Genomic DNA, 21,601 nt, shown 5'->3' with positions numbered 1-21,601 from the left:
GACGTCCTTTGAACTAGTTTAATTATCAAGTAAATAAATTAATTCATTTTAAAATCTTTCCACAACTTTCTAAATGATAATAATTTAAAAAAACTTAACAAAAATATTTTAGAAATAATTTTAATTTTTTTATATTTATTAGAATGAAGTTAATCCTATTTATAACATATAAATGAAATAATTATTATTTTATAAACTCATTCATTATCAACTATTAGATACGTGTCCAATCATCAATGATAGATACCCTTAGAAAGGTATCTCTAAAAATATAGTAAAATTAATACAATAAACTTTATATTTATTTAATATATTATAAAAATAAAATATCATAAAAAAATAAACTTTTATACTTTAAAAAAAAATATTGAATAAATATATAAAATTTGTCTCTCTGAAAATCTCTTTTCTATTTTACTGTAAACAAGGTGTCGTTTTCAAAATGGAAAAACAACAGTATTATGTTCTCTTCATGGTTTTGCTGTTGGGGAGATTTTCACTTTGTGACGTGTGCAATGATGCCTTCATCATATAGCTGAGAGAGACACACCAGACCTTGCACCAATCACGTTTATCTTTTGTTTCTCAAAAGCTAGAAAGGACCACAACTCGTAGAGGTTCTCTGGTTCTGTGTGGACGTTTGTTTCCTCGAATCTTTTACTGTTGTTTCTCTTTTGTGTTTGAAAACAACACACCCCCTTAACCCTTTTATTAAATTCATCAACTTTTTGGGTTTGAATGGTGCATGCTAAGTAGTAGGAAAGAGGGTCGTCTCAGAAACATGGAAGAGGAGAAAGGTAAACAGCCATTGTTGGAGAAGAAGAAGTACTATGAGAACTGCCCCGGTTGCAAAGTGGATCAAGCCAAAGAGTTGAGTGAGGGACAGGGTGTGCCAATTACAAAGCTTTTTATCATGTGGATGGTGGCGTTGAGTGCTGGTATAAACAATTCACACTACTCTTAGTTTTTTATCTTCTGCGTGAGTTTTGTTCTGGTTTTTTCTTTTTCAAACTTTTGGGTTGTTGGAAAGTCTGGTTTTGTTGATTCCTGAAGTGCAACTTGATAATTCCTGTTTGAAAAACAATTATCACTTCTAGATGCTAATGAACTGAGCTTTTATAAGTCAAAATTTGCTTTCAGTGTAAGCTTGTAGAAGCTTCTTAGACCTTAAATGTCACTTGGTTTAAACAAGAACAGTATGTTTGGTTCTGTGTTGAAAAATGATTTTCTCAAGTTGATGAAGAAGCAATCATCTACAATGATAACTTATATATACTTTTACCAGCATTCTATGCTTTGTAGGTGAAAGTAAACATATAAGAAATGTAATCAGATGCAATTGTCACTTTTGGGTATTGCTTGGTTAGGGCAGTAGGGGTTGGCAACAAAGTTGGTGACTGACTTGACTGAAGTTGAATACAAAATTCACATGTTACCTTGCAAATTTCAAATTTACCTTTACAGTTAAGCTTTTCAAGCTAAAACAGTAGTAGTTTTATTCAGTTTGAACATTCCTAACGTCTGTTCATCCATGTACACTTATAAGTAGCTCAAGTAGGGCCTCCAAATCCCACAGTAGTTGGGGAGAATTGAAGTTAAATACAAAATTGTCTGAAGGTATTTTCAATTTTATACTTTGAATGGAAAATCATTGTTTGATTGTTTTCTACCAGTTGTCATTTTTCTTTTCATTCTCAATCTGTTTAAACTACTTTTATCCTATCTGATGCCATTTTATTTTGTCTTGTTCAGCACTGCCTATATCATCTCTCTTTCCGTTCCTCTATTTCATGGTGAGTTTAACCATCAAAATGAGTACGGTAACGATTTTACTATGTACACTCTGATTTGGTCACATTGTTGGAAGTTATCTCAATGCATAATTATTTATTGAGTGCTTGAAGTTCAATTTCAGTTTTTATTTATGTATGTATTATGACAATTAGAAAACGAAGGCAGGTTTACACTCCCTTCAATCTATAATTTAAAAACCATTCAAAGTCATCAACCAAAAAGATTTTCTTCAGTATATCTAGTACCCTTGCTTCCTGTTCCCTGTCAACCGTAGAATGTTGTTGTAAGACTGATAATTGGTACATGTTAGATGTGCCAAATGAAAGTTTTTGTTGCTTATTATTGTTTTTCCATCTGCTTTTGTCATTTTTAACTTTGTGTAGATACACATAAAATACATCCTCAGTGATGCAACATTATGATTTTCAGGTAAGGGATTTTAATATAGCGAAAACAGAAGCTGATATTAGTACTTATGCTGGTTATGTGGGTAAGACTAAATTTTACTATGTCCAGTTTTTGACGGCATCAAAAATTCGTGAGTTATTTATTATTGATGTCTGCATCATAAAATTGTGGTAGGTTCTGTATTCATGCTTGGCAGATGTTTGACATCTTTTCTGTGGGGAATCATAGCAGATCGCTTTGGTCGAAAACCTGCTATACTTATAGGGGTTACTTCAGTGTAAGTATATATGCCAATGAACTGCATACTTTCTTTTAAGTTATCATTTGAAGATTCCCATAATTATCAATGCTTACTTGATTTCAGTGTCGTTTTCAACACACTATTTGGCCTTAGCACAAGTTTTTGGATGGCTATTATCACGAGATTTCTTCTGGGAAGTTTCAATGGTTTTCTAGGACCAGTGAAGGTATCATATCTTTAACTCCTAGTATTTTACACTTTCATGTGCATATGTATTTGGATATAGCTTCTTCAATCTCTTCCAAATTTCAATTTCTACATCTTCCTGCATAACTTCTTTATTTAACAGGCCTATGCCTCTGAACTTTTTAGAGAAGAACATCAAGCTCTAGGACTGTCAACAGTAAGCATCCCGAACTCTTTTACAATGTTAATTCTTAGAACTCCATTTCCACACCAACAAGTCATGCTGTGATTATTTGCTTTTAGGTAAGCTCAGCTTGGGGCATAGGTTTAATAATTGGTCCATCACTGGGAGGCTATTTGGCTCAGGTGCTATTCATATTCTTAGCCATCTGGTGTATAAGATGAATCTTGCATAAAGCCTTGAATCTGTATATGTTTATAAGATGAAATGTTTTGAATTGATAGTCTTCTGGCTTTCTGAGAAGGTTAACTGCTGAAATTGTGTATTTAATTGTAGCCAGTAGAGAAGTACCCAAATATTTTTCCAAAGGATTCCTTTTGGGATAAGTAAGTGGACTTTCATATTCAGTTTCCCTTTAGATTTTGTCCTTCCATTACTTTATCTTTTGGACCTATTTGGGTAAACTTCTTCATGAACACTTACAGAGAAAGAAAAAAATAAGGAAAAAAGAAATAAACTTCTCCTTAAGCTAAAATTAGTTTATACTTGAATAATCTTTTAGAGAAGCTATAGTACAAGAAAACTTTTTGCAAATTAGATTAAGGATAATCTGATTCTTGCTTCTGAAGAAACTTATTATTTTTTTTCTTATTTTATCTTCCTGTAAGTACTCATGAAGAAATTTATCCAAATAAAATCTTAATGATTTTCTGATTTTCATTTACCAAACATAAATCATTCTGCAGGTTTCCATACTTCTTGCCCAGCCTCATAACATCAGCATTTGCATTTGTAGTAGCAATCGGATGCATCTGGATTCCAGTATGTATCTTACTCTGACAAATCTGTTCATTGAATGCCATTTTCTTTTATCTCCTTTATCTTTTGTGGATGTTACTTTTAAAATTTTGATGACGACATTTTACAATGAAAAATAACTATAGTATGATTTTCTCAGCTCAGATGTGCTCCTTCTCCACGCTTTATACTGTCTAGTTGACCTACAACATTAAAATAATTGTTTGAAATACGTCCAGGAAACACTTCACAACCACAATTCTAGCAATGAATCCACAGAGTATGCTGAAGCTTTAGAAAATGGAACTGATGCCACAGACAATGAAAAGATAACAAAAAAGAATGAAAACCTTTTCCTGAATTGGCCCTTAATGTCATCTGTCATTGCTTATTGTGTCTTCTCACTTCATGACATTGCTTATCAAGAGGTATGATACTTAATATGGTGAAAATGTCCTATGCTTCTGCTTTTGTATATGATATTTCGATCCTACTTTTTATCCACTTGCTTTTAACTGAAGAACATGCATCCATCACTTTCTTTAGATTTTCTCCTTATGGGCAGTGAGTCCTCCAAAGCTGGGGGGTTTGAACTTTACAACTAATGATGTTGGTAACATTCTTTCAGTATCAGGTAACAGATTTTCTTCCTAACAATTGGCAATTTTGCACTCTTCGGATCTGACATAATAAATACATACTAGTGCAGTAAAGATATATGGCTACGATTATTTTCGATGTTAAACTACGGTTAATAAACGTAATAAAAAAGGATAGGTTATAGGTTATAGATGAAAAGCGTAGCCTATGTACATAATAAACTACAGTTCTATAAAAAAACCGTAGACAATATCTTGTCAGAAATTGCAAAGTTGTCACCGTATTTTTATAGATTATGAAAAACTGTAGTCTATATGGTGTAGTTTAAAGTGATATTTGCACTAATGATAGTACCACATTAAATTTATTCCTCTAATTGTATACTTCTGATAAAAAAAAATTGTACTTTGGGTTTCATGGTGACAAAAAGGTAGAATTTTGAACATTTAGTATTTTTTGTATTTGTACTGCCTAATAGAGATATTTTGTATCTTTACTGATTTTTGTAATGTTCAGGTCTTGCACTTATAATTTACCAACTTGCCTTATACCCTTTTGTTCAAAGAGCAAGTGGAGCTATTGGTAGTGCCCGCATTTCAGCTCTGTTAACCATACCTCTTTTGCAAAGCTACCCCTTCATTGCATTGTTCTCAGGCTTAGCACTATTCATAGGGTTGAGTACTGCTTCAAGTCTGAAGAGCATTCTGTCTGTAAGTGCACCACTTCATTTGTTCAATCGTTTATTAGAGATTTTTGGTTGTAGAGCTGAATTATACATACTAGACCTTGGGAGATTAGTTATTTTGATTCAGAAAATTTTCTGTAAGTTACATATTTTACTGATTGTACTCTTTTTATGGGATTTAGATCACCATCGTGACTGGTTTGTTCCTTCAACTAAACCGAGTAGTGGTAAATTTTTCAGTAGTTTTTGTTGACTTTTGAATCTATACATTGATTGAGACTAGTTAGTGATGGAATTGTGACACATTTAACTTGTTAATTTGGAAAACAGGAACAACACCAAAGAGGAGCTGCTAATGGTATTGCAATGACATGCATGTCTCTATTCAAAGCTATTGGCCCTGCATCAGGTGGTGCATTGTGAGTGTTCCTCTTATTTCTTCAGCTTTTATTTCACTTATCTCCCAGTTCAAAAAACGTGAATGTAGATGATAGAACTCTCAAGGTCTATTTTAGGAGAAAACCTAGAAAGTGATAGGTATTGCAAACCTATACAAAACAACCTTGAGAACTGTATATCATTGTTCCAACAATACACTAGGTTTCCTCCAAATGGAGAAACTAAAACATACATACAACTTGTGGTTATTCGAGAAAACTAGACTCTCCACTTCCCTAGATTTACAGAACTTCCAACAACAAGATAGAAACTACTACAAACTGTCCATTCTGACTCTATAGAAGTCAGATGCAACTAACTACACATAAATAACTACCTTACAACTGCTTAAAACTACTTAAAATTGTCTGTCATACAATAAACTAAATCATCCCCATTTTTCTTCTGCTGTAAACCTTCCCTTTGTACCTGTGAATAATGGAGAAGATTGGGAGAAATCTCCCTTATGTATTTAGCATACATATAGGGTAGTTTATTTATAATGTAAGATATGGGCCAAGGCCCTTAATACAGAATGGGCTGAGCCCAATTAATATAAACACACATCTTAACATCTAACAATACCTATCAATACCCCCTGCATGAAATTTCACCTTGTCCTCAAGGTGAAAAGCAGGGAACTCTGTATTGATGGTTGTGGCAGATTCCCAACTATTTTCAATGGATGGGAGATGTTGCCATTTAAGTAAAACTTCCAAATCCCTTCTGCTGTAAACATTCCCTTTGTACCTATCAATACCCCCTCCATGAAGTTTCACCTTGTCCTCAAGGTGAAAAGCAGGGAACTCTGTATTGAAGGTTGTGGCAGATTCCCAACTATTTTCAATGGATGGGAGATCTTGCCATTTAAGTAAAACTTCCAAATCCCCTGTTGGAGATGTGCGAACATCGAGCAACTCCTCTGGATAGACCTCTAACATCAAATCTTCTGTAAGTGTTGATGGAAGAGGTTGAATTGGAGTGGTTGGTTGGACAATGCGCTTGAGGAGGGACACATGAAAGTCTGGATGAATTCTACTGTGGGTAGGGAGGTTCGGCTTATAAGCTACAAGTTCTATGTGTTTCTGGTGTTAAACTCAGAGAAGATTGAGCCAAAAATTGTCTCTCCTCTTGCTGGAGAATTTTCATATAAATACAAATGATTACAATCTGTCAAGCTGATTTTCATCCCACTAAATAAGCTAAACTGCAATATATACATTTACTGCAGCTAATTATCCTAATTAAGAGAATAACTGTTTCAAACAAATATACAATTGCATATCTTTTTCCATTCATTCTGTTGACATCCCCCCTCAAATTGATGTTGGTGAATCTACAAGCATCAATTTGCCAAGTAGAAAATTGTGACGCTGGCGTGGCAACGATTTAGTGAAAATGTCAGCTATTTGAACAGATGTTGAGACATGTGGTAGATTGATGATCTACGATCATACGCTTCTCGGATAGAGTGACAATCGACCTCGATGTGTTTCGTTCGTTCATGGTAAACTGGATTTGCTGCAATTTGTATGGCACCGGTGTTATTAGCATGCAGTGGAGTGAGTTGTGCTTGAGACAATCCAAGCTCTGTAAGAAGACCACGTAGCCATATTATTTCAGAACAAGCAGCAGACATTGCGCGATATTCTGCTTCAGTGGATGACTTTGAGACTCAATCTTGTTTCTTACATTTCCATGAAATAGGAGCATTCCCTAGGAACATACACCAGCCAGTAGTTGATCTCCTGGTGTCTGGACAGCCAGCCCAATCAGTGTCATTATAAGCTTGGAGTTGAAGAGATGAATTACCAGGAAAGAATAAACCACGACTTGAGGTGCCAAGGAGATGTTTAATGATACGCTGGAAGACTGAAAAATGAAAGTGTCGTGGAGATTGCATGAACTTACTAACAATGTCTACAACAAAAGAAATATCAGGGAGAGTGATAGTCACATAGATGAGACTACCAACTAGTTTCCTATATTGAGTGGGATCGTCAAGAAGCTCTCCTTCATGTCGTTTATATTTAACATTAACTTCCATTGGAGTGTCAACAGGGGTAGCATTGGTGAGTCCCGCTAGCTGGACCAAATCTTGAATATATTTATGCTGATTTACGAAAATGCCTTCAGAATGGTAATGCACCTCTAAACCTAAGAAATAATTGAGAGAGCCTAACTCTTTCATGTGAAAATTTGAATGCAGCATTTGTTTGATTTTAGAAATAACATCTTGATCAGAACCAATGACCACAATGTCATCCACATATCAAGAAGTATGACGATGCCTTTAGGAGTCCGTTGAAGGAAAAGTGATAGATCATACTGACTTTGATTGAAAGAAAAACTAAGAAGAGTGGAGTGAAACTTTTCAAACCATACTCTTGGGGCCTGCTTCAATCCATATAAAGAGTGTTTCAATTTGAAAACAATATTCGGGGAGAGGGTCGACATACCACCAGGAAGTGTGATGTAAACTTCCTCCTTAAGGTCACCATGGAGGAATGCATTTTTGACATCCATTTGATGTAATGGCCAATATTTGGATGCAACAAGAGCAAGGATAGTGCGCACAGTGGTCATCTTGGCAACTTGAGCAAAAGTCTCGTCATAGTCTAGGCCATACTCTTGCTTATTTCCAAGCACAACCAGTCGCGCCTTGTAACAGTCTATGAAGCCATCCGAACGCAACTTTATAGAGAACACAAACTTGCTGCCTAAGGGTTTAACAGATGGAGGACATGGCATTATATCCCATGTCTGATTTTTTTTCCAAGGCGAGAAGTTCACTTTCAATAGCTTTTCGCCAACATTCATTCTTCATTGCCTGTTTATAAGAAGAAGGAATATGAATAGATGATAATGTTGTTGTCATGGAACATATATACCTTTCTAGGGCTTACCAATGCGTGAACTGCGTCGTAAAGGAGCTGGTTCTGGTTCTAGAGCTTGTACTAGACCAGCATCCAAGGAATTATCTTGAAGAGGCCCATGGGATTGTGCTACGTGATGTTGAGTGACAGTTTTTCGCCTTTGATAGGTCAATAGAGGTCTAGATGATGATTGACCTTCAGAAGAATTAGAAAACAATGGCAAAACATAAATTGGAGAAGAGAACGAGTCATGATGGTTTGCAAAAAAATATACACTTTCTAGAAAAATGACATTTCGACAGACCCGAATCCGATGAAGGTTAGGATCATATCATAGAAAACCCTTTTGATGAGGAGAATAGCCAAGAAAAGCACATTCAATAGATTGTGCAGTGAGCTTGGTGCGTTCGTGTGGAGGAAGATGGACATAACATGCACAACCAAAAATATGAAGAGTGGAGTAATCGGGTGGGTGACCAAATAATCGAGTGAAAGGAGATGCATTACTTATGGAAGGAGATGGCAATATGTTTATAAGATGAACTACAGTGGAAAGGGATTCACACCAAAATCGTGATGGCACATGCGACTCCAGCAAAAGAGTGCGGACAACATCTAGTAAATGGCGAATTTTCCGTTCAGCTACCCTGTTTTGTTGGGGGGTTGATGGGCATGATCTTTGAGATAAAATGCCATTGGATTGCAAGAATTTCTGAAAAAAGTGTGATGTGTATTCCTCCCATTATCGGAGCGAAGAATCTTGATTTTGGAGGAGAATTGGACCTGAACATAAGCATAAAAGAATTTGAAAGTAGAAAAGACTTCATCCTTTGAGCACAAAAAATAGACCCAAGTGAAATGACTATAATCATCAATAAAAGTTACAAAATATTTGTAATGAGCATGAGACGTAACTGGTGCCACCCCCCAAACATCACTATGGATGATATCAAATGGTTGTGTTTCATGCGACTGAAGTGTTGGAAAAGGTAGAATTTTACTTTTGCCAAGCTTACAAGGAATGCAATCAAAATGAATATTATTAAGTGATGGGGTGTGTTTATTTCGAAGAAAACCAGATTTGAGAATGTCATGGAGTACATTTGAGTTGGGATGCCCAAGGCGCTTATGCCACACTTGGTGATCAACAATAACAGAATTACAAGAGACTAAAGGCAAAGAAAGACTTGGAGACAGCGAGAAATGAATGGGAAAAAGACGTCAAACTTTAGGCCCTATTGTGATTATCTTCCCCGAGTGTTGATCATGCACAAGACAACCAGATTGTGAGAATTGAACTCGACAATTATTGTCGACTAATTGACCAACAGAAATAAGATTACTAGTGAGACCAGGAGCGACAACGACATTTTTTTAGAAATGAAGAAATATCACCAGTTTTTGTTATAGGCAATTGATTTCCACCAGCAGTATGTATCTTGAGATTCCCCAAATATTTTTGTATATTAGTAAGGAATCGAGTATTGTTGGTCATGTGGTTGGAAGCCCCAGAGTCAAAGTACCATGGTTAAGAGGAGTTACTTGAGAAACCCAAAGCAGAAAAAGCTGAAATGATCATTTGTTGAACCATTTCAGGGGTCAAAGTTGCAACATCAGTAGTAGCATTTTGATGGACAGGTGCTGGATTGACAGAACTGTTGGGAATAGAAGAATCAGTTGTTGTGGTAAAAGTTGTTGCAGGTCGTTGTGGTGGCCTTATTGGACATTCCTTAATAATATGACCATCCTTTTTGCAGTAGTTGCAGAATCTTTTTGGATAGGTTGAAGCATAGTGGCCAAATCGCTTGCAACTAAAACATTAAATAGTACTCATGTCATGGCAGTGTGACTTTCCTTGTGCCCCGTATGCTACTAGAACAGTAGACAATTTTTGTTCTTCAATGATGGACTGTGTAAGAAGACGTTGTTCTTCACGTAACAAATCATTGAGACATGCATCCAACGATGGGACAGGATCTCTATGCATTAGATTGGATCAGATACCTTCAAAGTCAGATCGCAATTTCATAAGAAATTGGTCCCGTTTAGTAATATCATGAATTGTTTGTACGGAACTTAGACCTTCAGAAGGCAAGTTTGCATAAACTATATCAGTGTATTCAGCCCAAAGATTCATGAATTGAGAGTAAAAATCAGAGATGGAGAGACTATCCTGTTTAAATACAGCGAGGTGCTCAAGCTGGAATCGGCGAGCTGCATTATTTTGACTATAAATTTTCTTCAGGTAAGACCACATTGCGGTTGCAGTCTTGTAAGGACGAAGATTCAAGACAATGTTCGAATCAACAGAACCAAGGATCTAGGCCATGACTTGAGCATCTTTGACTGCCCACTTGGCATGAGCAACCATATCTTGGTCTTTGTTAGGGGTAGGAGTGTTGCCATCGACATGACCCCACAAATATTTTTCGGTGACAAAGATATGGAATTGGAATGCCCAAGCTGAGTAGTTTTTTTCATTAAGGCGAACGAATAAGACATATTTTTCGAAAGTCATGGAGCGAGGGAAAAAGGAAACGAGAAAAAAACCAAGAATCGTGAAGCAGGATCGTGAATCTAGGACGAGGCTGAAAAACACAAACTAGGTTTTGGGATCGTAACCTAGTCTGATAGCATGTTAAACTCAGAGAAGATTGAGCCAAAAATTGTCTCTCCTCTTGCTGGAGAATTTTCATATAAATACAAATGATTACAATCTCTCAAGCTCATTTTCAGCCCACTAAATAAGCTAAATTGCAATACATACATTTACTACAGCTAATTATCCTAATTAAGAGAATAACTGTTACAAATAAATATATAATTGCATATCTTTTGCCATTCATTCTGTTGACACTTGGACTATATAAGGACCATAAAATATGGGTCGAAGCTTCTCATTAGGTATTGTCAACACCCAATTTCGTCCGGGAAAGTAAATAATTAAAATTAAAGAATAAGAGAATAATAATTAATGGTGGGTAAAGAAAAAAAGGAAAGAAGAAAATAATAAAATAATTTTCCTTAATGCAAGACACATCACTAGAAAATATTTTTGAAATATTAGTTTAATATCATAATAATTTGAATCAACATTACACCAATAATTATAATCAATATCTTGAATTTTATTTGATATGTTTTTCTTGTAACCAAGACCATTTCTTTCCCTATTTTGTCCATTGTCAATTAATTCACATTTAAGGCAAGACTATCATAATATTACAATGTGTGTGTATAAATACGCACCCTGTGATAGAAAAAGAAAACGAAAAAAAAGAGAGAAGGAGAAACATGCATAAATAATAAAAAGAGAGTATAGAGCAAAATAGGTTCTCACCCATAAGGGTTCTGTCAACGGCAATCACTAAAGAAGAAATGAGGATCTACACCATTTTTTTTCTCTTTTTATTGTACTTTGAAGTTTTTCCTAAAAGGTATTATTTTTCCTACACACAAATATTGTTTTTTTAAAATCATAAATTTTTTTATAAGTAAGTGTCGGCCTATGGCCTGTTTCTTTCTTTTTCCCACCATTCTTAAATAAAAAAAAATACAAGATCTTTAAAACAAAAAAAAAATGTCAATCTTGTTAAACCAAATCTTTGTCGGGTTCACTTTTCAAAAATCTAAATCAATCTATAATAATTTTTAAACAAACTCACAAACCTTTTTCTAGATAAAGAACTACGTGATCCCTGATTGTCCATTATAAATGGATGTACGTAGGAGCAAGGTCAATCCTTGTCGGCTTCATAAAATAAAAAATATTTTTTTTGTTTCTTAATAGTTTCTTTATTTTTTTTTACTTTTGGGGAAAAGTAAATATTTTGGAAAACCACGTTAACTTTATACATTTAATTAAAGGTACTGCCTTTGGGCAGGCGCGGTAGGGTGTTAATACCTTCCTTACGCGTAACCGATTCCCAAACCCGAAAATCTGCTTTTCGTAGACCATGACTTATTTTATGGTTTTCCTTAGTTTTTCCAGAATAAATTATGGTGGCAACTCCCAAAATCTTTTCCCGAACCCGTTTGTTTTCGATTCGCTGCCTCGTCGCGATCCCGGTTGCGACAGGTATGTTAGCCAACTATTTCAGACGATAGGATTGCAACTTAAGATACACCCAATCACCCACTTGGAACTCCACCTCCCTTCGATGTTTATTAGCCTACACCTTGTACTAGTCTTGGGCTTTGCATAAATTTCCCTTCAGCTCGCTCAATATCTCATCCTGTTCTTGTTGTAATTGATTCACGCTTTGCACTTTTTATGGGATAGTACAACCTTTGAGCAGCAAAGGGGGGTCATGGCCATAGAGGGCCTTAAAAGGGGACATCTTAGTAGAAGTACTGTAGTTAGTATTAAACCAGAATTTTGCCCAAGACAACCATTGAGGCCACGTCTTAGGATGTGCATCAGTCATGCAACGTAAATAAGTCTCGAGGTAGCGATTAACCACCTCTGTTTGGCCATCATATTGGGAATGATATGCAGTGTTGAACCTGAGTTTTATACTAGCCTGTTTAAACAATTCTTTCCAAAAATTGCTTAAGAAAATATTGTCTCTATCGGAGACAAAGGGAAACCCATGAAGTCTTACTATTTCTTTAATGAACAATTGAGCTACTTCTGCTGCTGTAAAACGGTGAGCAAGTGCCAAAAAGTGAGCATACTTTGTGAGTCTATCCACCACCACGAGGATTGTGTCTTTCCCTTGGACTTTAGGCAGCCCCCCATTGAAATCCATAGAGATGTCAGACCAAACTTGAGTGGGAATGGGTAGAGGTTGTAATAAGCCTAATGGAGCAAGTGTTTCAGCTTTGTTCCGTTGACAAACTTCACATTGTTGGACCCACTCTTTAATATCTTTTTTCATACCCTTCCAATAAATAACATCAACAATGCGCTTAAAAGTGCAGAAATAGCCACTATGACTAGCTGTTGGGGACTCATGCATGTCCTTAAAAATGGTAGGTATGCTATAAGACCCCCTAGGTAGAACCAATTTGCCTTTATAAAACAAACGGCCATTGTGAAGTTCATATCCTACATGAAAATTAGGATTGATCATCAAATCTTGTATCAAAGAAACCATACCTTCATCTTTGTGGGATTCCTCCTCCCATGAGTCTCATTGGGTGGGCAATAAAACTGAAATAGGCATAAAATAAGACTTGTGGAAGAGAGCGTCAACCACCGGATTGTCTTTACAAGGCAGAAACGAATCTCAAAGTCAAAACCAATAAGTTTGGAGGCCCATTTGAACTGTTCTTTAGTCAATAATCTCTTATCTATGAGAAACTTCAAACTTCTCTGATCTGTGAGAATGATAAAATAAATTCCCATGAGATAATGTTTCCATTTTCGAATAGCCTGCACCAAAGCCATGAGTTCCCGCTCATAAACAGACTTATTTTGAGCCCTATGTGATAAAACTTGACTCCAAAAAGCCAAAGGTCGGCCTGCCTATAATAAAACAGCACCCAATCCTTTACTAGAAGCATTTGTCTCAAGAGTAAAAGTTTTGAAAAATCTAGAACGGCTAAAATAGGTAAGTGGGCAATGATCTTCTTGAACTCCTCAAAAGCCGCCTTAGCCTCCTCCGTCCAATGAAACCCATCCTTGGATAATAACTGTGTCAAAGGCTTAGCAATTTTCCCACACCCTTGAACAAAACGTCTATAATAGCCCATAAGACTTAAAAATCCATGCAATGCCTTAGGAGTCTTGTGTAAAGGCCAATTTTTCATTGCCTCAACCTTCTTAGGATCCGCTGTTACACCCTGTTGAGAGATTATGTGACCCAAATATTCTAACTTCTGCTTCCCAAAAGCACATTTCTTCTGGTTGAGTTTTAAGTTTTAATGCATTCTGATGCAAAACAGTTAAACTTTAGACAAATGTTGAAGATGGGCATCTAAAGTGGAAATGTAAACTAGGATATCATAAAAAAATACCCAATACAAACTTCTGTAAAAAAGGCTGGAGAATGTTATTCATTAAGGCTTGGAAGGTAGTAAAGGCATTGGTTAGACTAAAAGGCATCACCAAAAATTCATAGTGGCCTTCATCGGTGCGAAACGTTGTTTTCTCAATATCCTGGGGTCGCAATTTGGTGATAACCTGATTTAAATCCAGTTTAGAAAACATGGTAGCTCCATCCAATTCATCCAACAATTCTTCAATAACCGGAATAGGAAATTTATTAGGAACGATGACCTTATTTAGAGCCCTATAGTCCATACAAAAACGCCATCCTCCATCCTTCTTCTTAAATAAGATGATTGGACTAGAATAAAGGAATTTCCCCTTGCAACATTTCCTGAACAATCTCTCAATTTCATTTTTTTGTTGGCGAGAATATTTGTAAGGCCCTAAATTAGGAATAGAAGCATCAGGCTATAAATGAATAGAATGATCAAATGTACTTGGGGTGGTAGTCCTTCCAAATCTTTGAAAACGTCTTGATGGGCAGAAAGTACATCCAAAATCTTAGGTGGAACAAGATCAACCCGTGGTTCCTTAATTTCAGTCCATTTGAGAACATAATAAAATGCTTGCTTCTTAAAATCATACCATAATGTCTTTAGATTGGATTCAGACTTTGACAAGGTAGGATTACCTTGTAAAACATGTTCCGCTGGACCTTTGCCTATTGATATTTTGAGATTACCAAAATCAGCTCTAACTTCTCAAAGAGTGGCTAACCATTCCAACCCTAACATCACATCAGCCCCACATAAAGAAAACAGAAAAAGATCCTGTTGGATCTATACTCCCTGAACTTCCAAAGTTAATCCTTGACACTTGCCTTGACAACACACTTTATGCCCATCCCCCAACTTCCACCATAAAGGGAAGAGTTGGCTGTATTGGCAATCCACACCGGACAATTAAATCCTGGGAAATAAAATTGAGGGAAGAACCACAATCAATCAAAAACACCACCTTTTTCATGGCCAAGGGTCCCCCACAACTTCCAAGACCTCTTGGTAGTTAGCCCAGCCATAGTGCATTGAGATAACTATAATTTGGGGCCATCCATTTCTGGTTGTTCTACCGATACAATTGGAGTTTCCAGCCCATCTCCCCACTTTGGTATTTTTTTTCCTCAGAAATAAGCAGCATGTGAAACTTTTATTCCGACAGATGTGATTTGGGCCAAATTTCTCATCACAACAGAAGCATAAACCTTTATGCAACTTGTCTTGAAGCTCTTCCTGAGTAAGCTTCTTATATGGGGGCCCTCTCGATTGAGAACTGAAGCAAAATTAGTGATAGGAGAAACAGAAGCTTTGCTTTCTCCAACACTAGGAACAAAATTAGGAAAAATCCCTGAACTGCCCCCAGCCTTAGAATAAGTTTCAGAACCTCCCCCATCCTTAGAGTAAGTCCTAGTGGAAGGCAATGGGCAGAAAGAAGGAATGGAACGAGTGCCCAATAAATATCCTCCTTTGGTCGTAACCAAAAGCTTGTATTCAACCATTTCCGCCTTCATCATCAACTTTGCAAGAATTTGGGGATCATATAATTTAACCTCTGCCTTAGAATAAGTTTCGGAACCTCCCCATCCTTAGAGTAAGTCCTAGTGGAAGGCAATGGGCGGAAAAAAGGAATAGAATGAGGGCCTGATAAATATCCTCCTTTGGTAGTAACCAAAAGCTTGTATTCAACCATCTACGCCTTCATCATCAACTTTGCAAGAATTTTGGGATAACCTTTGCCTTTATCTCATCCCGTCAAGAAAATTCCTACTAAGTAATCTTGTTCAATCCCTTTCATGAACCCAGCATATTGTTCAAATTGCTCAATATATTGCCCTATAGGTCTGGTTTGACGCAAGCCAATCAAAACTTCAAATAGGTTCTGCAACATTGTTGGCTGAAATCTTCTAATCACTGCATCTTTGAAGGCTTCCCATGTTGGATGCGAATGGCAGGTTTCCCACCATTGAAACAAATTCAAAGCTTTCCCTTCCAATGTCACCATAACAGAATGTCACCATAACAGCCTTCATTCGCTCTTCTTCACTAACCCCTTTCAAACGGAAATACCACTCTAATCTATGGGTCTACCCATAAGCCTCGTCCCCTGCAAACACATGAATGTCCAACTTCCTCCATGTGGCAGAAATCCCAAAAGAACTTCCTCCTTCATTATCCCCACTATCCTCATGGCCATCCATGGCAACAAAATCTTGGGCCTCTTGACGCTTATTAGAGGATGTTAGGCGTTCAACCACCCTTGTCAGTCCTTGAAGTATCTCTTATAACCGCTAGAAGCGACGATTATTCTCGTGTTCTTGTTTGTGGACGATCTTTTCCAACCCATTCCATCCCATCTTGCCTCCATTCTTGTGTTGACCATAACCTTCAGTATGCCCCCACTTCAGTATTCTTGTGTTGATCCTTTGGTATTTTTTCACGAAAAGCAAACATGAGATAATAAATCCAGTCTTTCACTAAGATTTCGAATAGCTGTCCCGAATTCAAGTTGATTATGTTTCGCCTCTTTCTCGGGGAAAGACGATCAAAAAATTCCCAATCATGGTCCTTACGGATCGGATCATCCATATAATATACAAAAAGGAACTCCAGATATTTGATATCTTTTTTCCTATCCAGTTCCTCCACCACCGCGAACCCTTGTCAAATAGTGTAAACCTTCCCTTTGTACCTATCAGAAAGTAAACGTAAAATTTACCAGTATGATGGGAAGGGGGTTAGGCAGTTAGGAGGGACTGAATTAGATAAATATCGCTAGGATAGGCTCCAATGATGGCTCTAATACCATGTTAGAATTGGACTTTAAGCCTAACTCAGTCCCACAAAACCGACTTGTAGGGTGAGGTTTGCAGCCACTTATAAACTATGAATTGGCCTTATCTCTAGTCGATGTGAGACTTCCAACAGAGATAAAATATTTCTTGATTCAAACCTCATACTAAGTTCCTTTATTATCCTATGGTTCTTTCTTAGCTATATATGTTTGTGAACTAGATTGAAAGATATATGATATCCACATTGAGATAGCCACACCACAAATGCTAACAATTGCAATTGGTTTTTAACACCACACCATACTTCCCAGCTCCAACACCCACATGAGTTGGCTGCAGTAGCATTTCTGATTATTTCTGAGAGAATGGTAGAAGGTTTTGATACCAATTGATACTGACAATCCACTATGATCCATTATCATTTAACTATTTGTTTCATTAGTGGATGTTTTCAACCACATACTTTCCATCTCCAATTTTCTCATATGATGATGGTCAATGCAGATTAACTTGGTCACAAAAGCGGATTGATTCTTCCTTCCTCCCAGGTATGATGCTCAACTAGTTTATCTGTGCTGGTTTCTATTTTATGTATAACAGATGGGAATCCTTTGTCTAAATTTATATGTCAAGAACTCTTTTCAAATTCAACAACATAAAGTCATTTAGAGCATTTGTTCTTACCAAATTGCAGGCACACATGTGGTGTTCTTTGTGTTGAACATAGTTGAAGCATTTGGATTATTAATGATGTTCAAACCATTCCTTGGTGAGAAAAAGAAACCTGACCAATTACAGTGATAGCAATCAACAAGAAGTTTGACATCATTGATTGGAACTATTGATTATGAACAAATCTATATCGATGGCAACAATTCAATTTGTAACTTCTCGTTAGAGAAAAAGGAAAAGGCATCGAAGATAAAAAGAATAAAGGAGACTGAAAAAGTGAAGAAATGTTGTATGTTCTTTTCTTTTACAGTTGAAAATGACCTGTGGCCACACATTTGACCCCTTTTTCTGCAGAGATGTTGAATTGCATTCACCACGATGAACAAATGAGTCATTAAATTGTTTTTGTTATGAAAACATTAGTCATTTTCATTAGTTTATAACTTAAATGAAAAACTCATGTACCATAATTTGTTTTTATTTCAATCCAAAATGTTTTTATATTTATGTACTTATATATTGATGTTTGTGGTAGATTTCATTCTCTGCATAGTAACATAATACAGAATCTTTCAATAAAATATTATAATGTTATTTTACGATATTTTCTTAAATTATATTTATTATGTTCATCATTTTTTACCGGATGTATAACCCCTTTTTTTATAAAAGGTGAGAGGAAGAAGAAAATAATCTTTCTTTGTGTGGTTGAAAGAGATTGTTTTAAAAAAGTTATTAAACTATAATGATAATTTTTGTAAAATAAGTTTCTTTTTCTTTTTCTTAAGTTGTTTTTTCAGAAGTTTTATATGTAAATATTTTAGGATAAAGATGAATTTTTGTTGGTATAAGATATATAAATTTGTTCATATTATTATTATTATAATATTTTGTGTATATGTTTATTTTTATTGTGAAAGTAGTATAGTTGGAACCTAAATTTGGACAAATAAGTAAAGTTAGTTAAGTTTAATAAATTTTTAGTATAAATGACGTAGATGTGAATTTTATGTGATCATAATATTTGATTTTAAATAGATTATTTTACCTTATCACATAACTAGAATAAGTTTTTATTGTATAGTTTTGATGACAATTTAGTTAAGATAGTATGACAAGTATAAATCTTTAAGCTTTATTTGACGTCAGTTTTTTCAGAAGTAGAATCAAGTATTTGTGATGTATAATTTCAATAACTAATGAGATAAAAGGTAGTTAATGGAGTAAAAGTTAAACCCTTAATTATGATGAAGGTTTAATGAATGAATTAAAATTATATCCTTTAGAGTATTTAAATGAGAGATGATTATAATATGTGTATCATTAAAATATAATGATCACTTAGTGAAAATAATGATTTTTATAACGACTTATTATGAAAAGTGAAATTTGTGTGTCAAAGTAAGTCGAGTGGTGATATTTTCATAATAAAAATAATATTAATGATGACAGATAAAAAGGAGCATGTCATAATAAGTGGATGTAGTGACTTGGCATAGTAAATTTTTACTATGACTGTTAGTTTATAGTAAGTTTTTACTATGACTATTAGTTCATCATCTATCATAGTATGTTGGACGCGATGACAAAATTAAATTTATATTCAAAACATATAATGACAAGTTTAAGAATACATGTCATAATAGTTCTTTAGTATGGTGGTTAATAAACCACTTGCCATAATAGGTCTCAATTCCTAATTTTATCACGCATATCTTTTCTTCTATTGTTAACTCATCAATCCTCTCTTTTTCTATTAAACAAAAAGAAGAACACAAAAAATGAAGCAAAGATTGTACTCTTTTATTCAATTTCGTAACCAATCCACTTTCAACCAAGGTGGCCGAAAGAAATAGTATAATCACAAGTAAGAGAAATTGTTAGAGAATAATTAGAGAGAAAGATACCAAAATCATTCATATCACCCCTACTACTTTCTCTCTCCTTATATGAAGGATTCCTCACATAAATTCCTTCAACATGCTATTGTGGGTACATGTCCCAATCTTATGTCTCACTTCTTAAATTTTCAGATTGTTAGCAACTACCCAATCATTTTCCACGTTTTGCCCCTCTATTTGTTTATTTGTTGCATTATTATTTTCCCTATAAGATTGTCCAGCTGAAACCTTCATTACAACATTCAAGGCCCGATAATCAGTGAAAAACCTTCATGAACCATCTTTTTTTTTTTTAAATAACAAAATAGGGGATGAGAAAGGACTCATGCTAGGTTGGATAAGGCCTTGCTCAAGCATTTCATGAACCAATTTTTCAATTTGCTCCTTTTGGCTAAGGATATCGATAAGGAAAAACTTTAACTTTTTTAGTGTCTACCTGTAATGGAATAGCATGGTTGTGAGGTCTTAGAGATGACATGCATGATGGAAGCTGAAAAATGTTTTGATACTTGTACAATAAGGAAACCAGATCAAGGGGTAAGTGAGTAGGGAACTAAAGGGGAATTCATCTAAAATCTCAGGCTGCACTAGATGAATTGAAAAACATTCTGCAATAGCTTGTGTTTGCTACATCCGACGCATATGATATAATTGAGTTGGTTGAGGTTGAGCCATATGTTCCCCTTGCAAAACAACAAATTTATTTTGTTGAAAAAATTTAAGAGTAAACGTGGCATAGTCTGCAATGTGTGGACCAAGAGTGGTTAATGAAGAAGACCCTAGAACAAGGTCGACACCTGAAAGTAAAAGTAAATACATTGAAACAATCAATTGATGACCCTGAATTTTCTTCGCCAATTGCTGTATCACCCCCTCTGTCGTCATGGATCAGCCATTGCCGACAAAAACTTGAAAGTCGGTAACAGGTTCAATTGGTAGCTTTAGAAAACAAGAATGCAAGGATGGATAAAGTTGTTCGAACAGTCGTCCTTGACCAAAATCTTAACTACAAGAGGCCCAATAATGCCCACATCACCCACTCATTTCATTGCATTGAGTGAAAGATGATGTTCAGCGTTACACAATTCACTATCAGTCTGTAGTAAATCAGGGGGATCTGATTCACGAGTATCCCCCAAGTCATCATCAATTAATTGTAGCAGCATCATTTGACGATTTGGACATTTATGGGTGATGGAAAATTTCTCATCACAAAAATAACAAAGGCTTTTTTCTCTTCGAAGTTGTATCTCTGTGGGGAAAGTTTTTTTATTCGGTGGTGTTTGTTGTTTTAAGACAAAGGTTTCATGTTATGATTGGGAAGTAAAGGTGGTAAGTTGGATTTAGGTAGGCTACAAGAGATACATGTTTTGGTATTATAGGAAGTGCAATTAAAAATAACGATGGATGATATGGGTTGGTATAAAGGGTTCTTGGATGCACTGGAGGGTATATTTCTCCTCAAATAATTTGGCTAAGGCAACGACCTTGACCAGGCTAGGTGGAGATAAGGCCATAACATCCCTCCGAATCTCATCTTGAAGGCCACTGAAAAAATAGTATAATAAAGCCTTATTGTTGATGTTAGACACACGATTAGCTAAACCAATAAATACTTTGTAATACTCACCAACAATACCAGTTTGGTTAAGCTTGAATAAAGAAGTCCGAGGACACTCATATGCGGTTGGCCGAAAATCAAATGTTAAGGCCTTAGTAAAATCATGCCAATAATGGAACGGAGAGGAACGTTGCATCATTTGGAACCAAGGTACTACGTCATTATCTAAATGAAACGAGGCAATAGACCATCAATCGACCTCAGCGGTCGAATAATAATTGAAAAACTATTCAGATTTGAAGATCCAATCCAAGTCATTGTGACCATCAAAACATGGAAAATCAAGCTTCACATTTCGCATCTGTAAGGGCGGCCTAGATGAGTTCGAAGCACCGTGGAAGGACTTGGGAGAGGAAGCATGACATTGTAGCAGAGTCTCCAAAGTACTAGAAATTTGATTGAATCTGGAATCATTGG

At 35.8% G+C, this 21,601-nt stretch overlaps 1 protein-coding gene and 1 pseudogene across 3 annotated transcripts; one reads left to right on the top strand and one right to left on the bottom strand.

Moving 5' to 3' along the window:
- The first annotated feature begins 504 nt into the window (after nucleotides 1-504).
- Nucleotides 505-18,177, top strand: LOC124835494 (protein ZINC INDUCED FACILITATOR-LIKE 1-like). 3 transcript variants are annotated; one of them, XM_088098948.1, is made up of 17 exons: nucleotides 505-617; nucleotides 757-938; nucleotides 1,753-1,793; nucleotides 2,224-2,284; nucleotides 2,377-2,479; nucleotides 2,567-2,669; nucleotides 2,793-2,846; nucleotides 2,933-2,995; nucleotides 3,147-3,196; nucleotides 3,557-3,632; nucleotides 3,848-4,036; nucleotides 4,155-4,242; nucleotides 4,725-4,918; nucleotides 5,076-5,120; nucleotides 5,224-5,312; nucleotides 17,495-17,538; nucleotides 17,685-18,177. In XM_088098948.1, the coding sequence occupies exons 2-17, from the start codon at nucleotides 782-784 to the stop codon at nucleotides 17,789-17,791; spliced, it is 1,464 nt and encodes a 487-aa protein (XP_087955074.1). In that variant the 5' UTR covers nucleotides 505-617; nucleotides 757-781; the 3' UTR covers nucleotides 17,792-18,177. The 3 variants fall into 3 exon arrangements, with proteins under 3 accessions (XP_087955074.1, XP_087955073.1, XP_087955075.1); XM_088098947.1 differs by lacking the exon at nucleotides 505-617 and having other exon boundaries at nucleotides 624-938; XM_088098949.1 differs by lacking the exons at nucleotides 505-617; nucleotides 757-938 and adding an exon at nucleotides 1,579-1,617.
- LOC148192440 (uncharacterized) lies at nucleotides 9,736-11,815 on the bottom strand (annotated as a pseudogene).
- Nucleotides 18,178-21,601: the final 3,424 nt, after the last annotated feature.

The sequence above is a fragment of the Vigna umbellata genome, chromosome 9 (genome assembly GCF_029865625.1).
Source record: "Vigna umbellata cultivar VRB3 chromosome 9, Vumbellata_1.0, whole genome shotgun sequence".
Taxonomy (NCBI): domain Eukaryota; kingdom Viridiplantae; phylum Streptophyta; class Magnoliopsida; order Fabales; family Fabaceae; genus Vigna; species Vigna umbellata.
The sequence above is the reverse complement of the archived record's forward strand: the minus strand, read 5'-3'. Positions and strand labels throughout refer to the sequence as shown.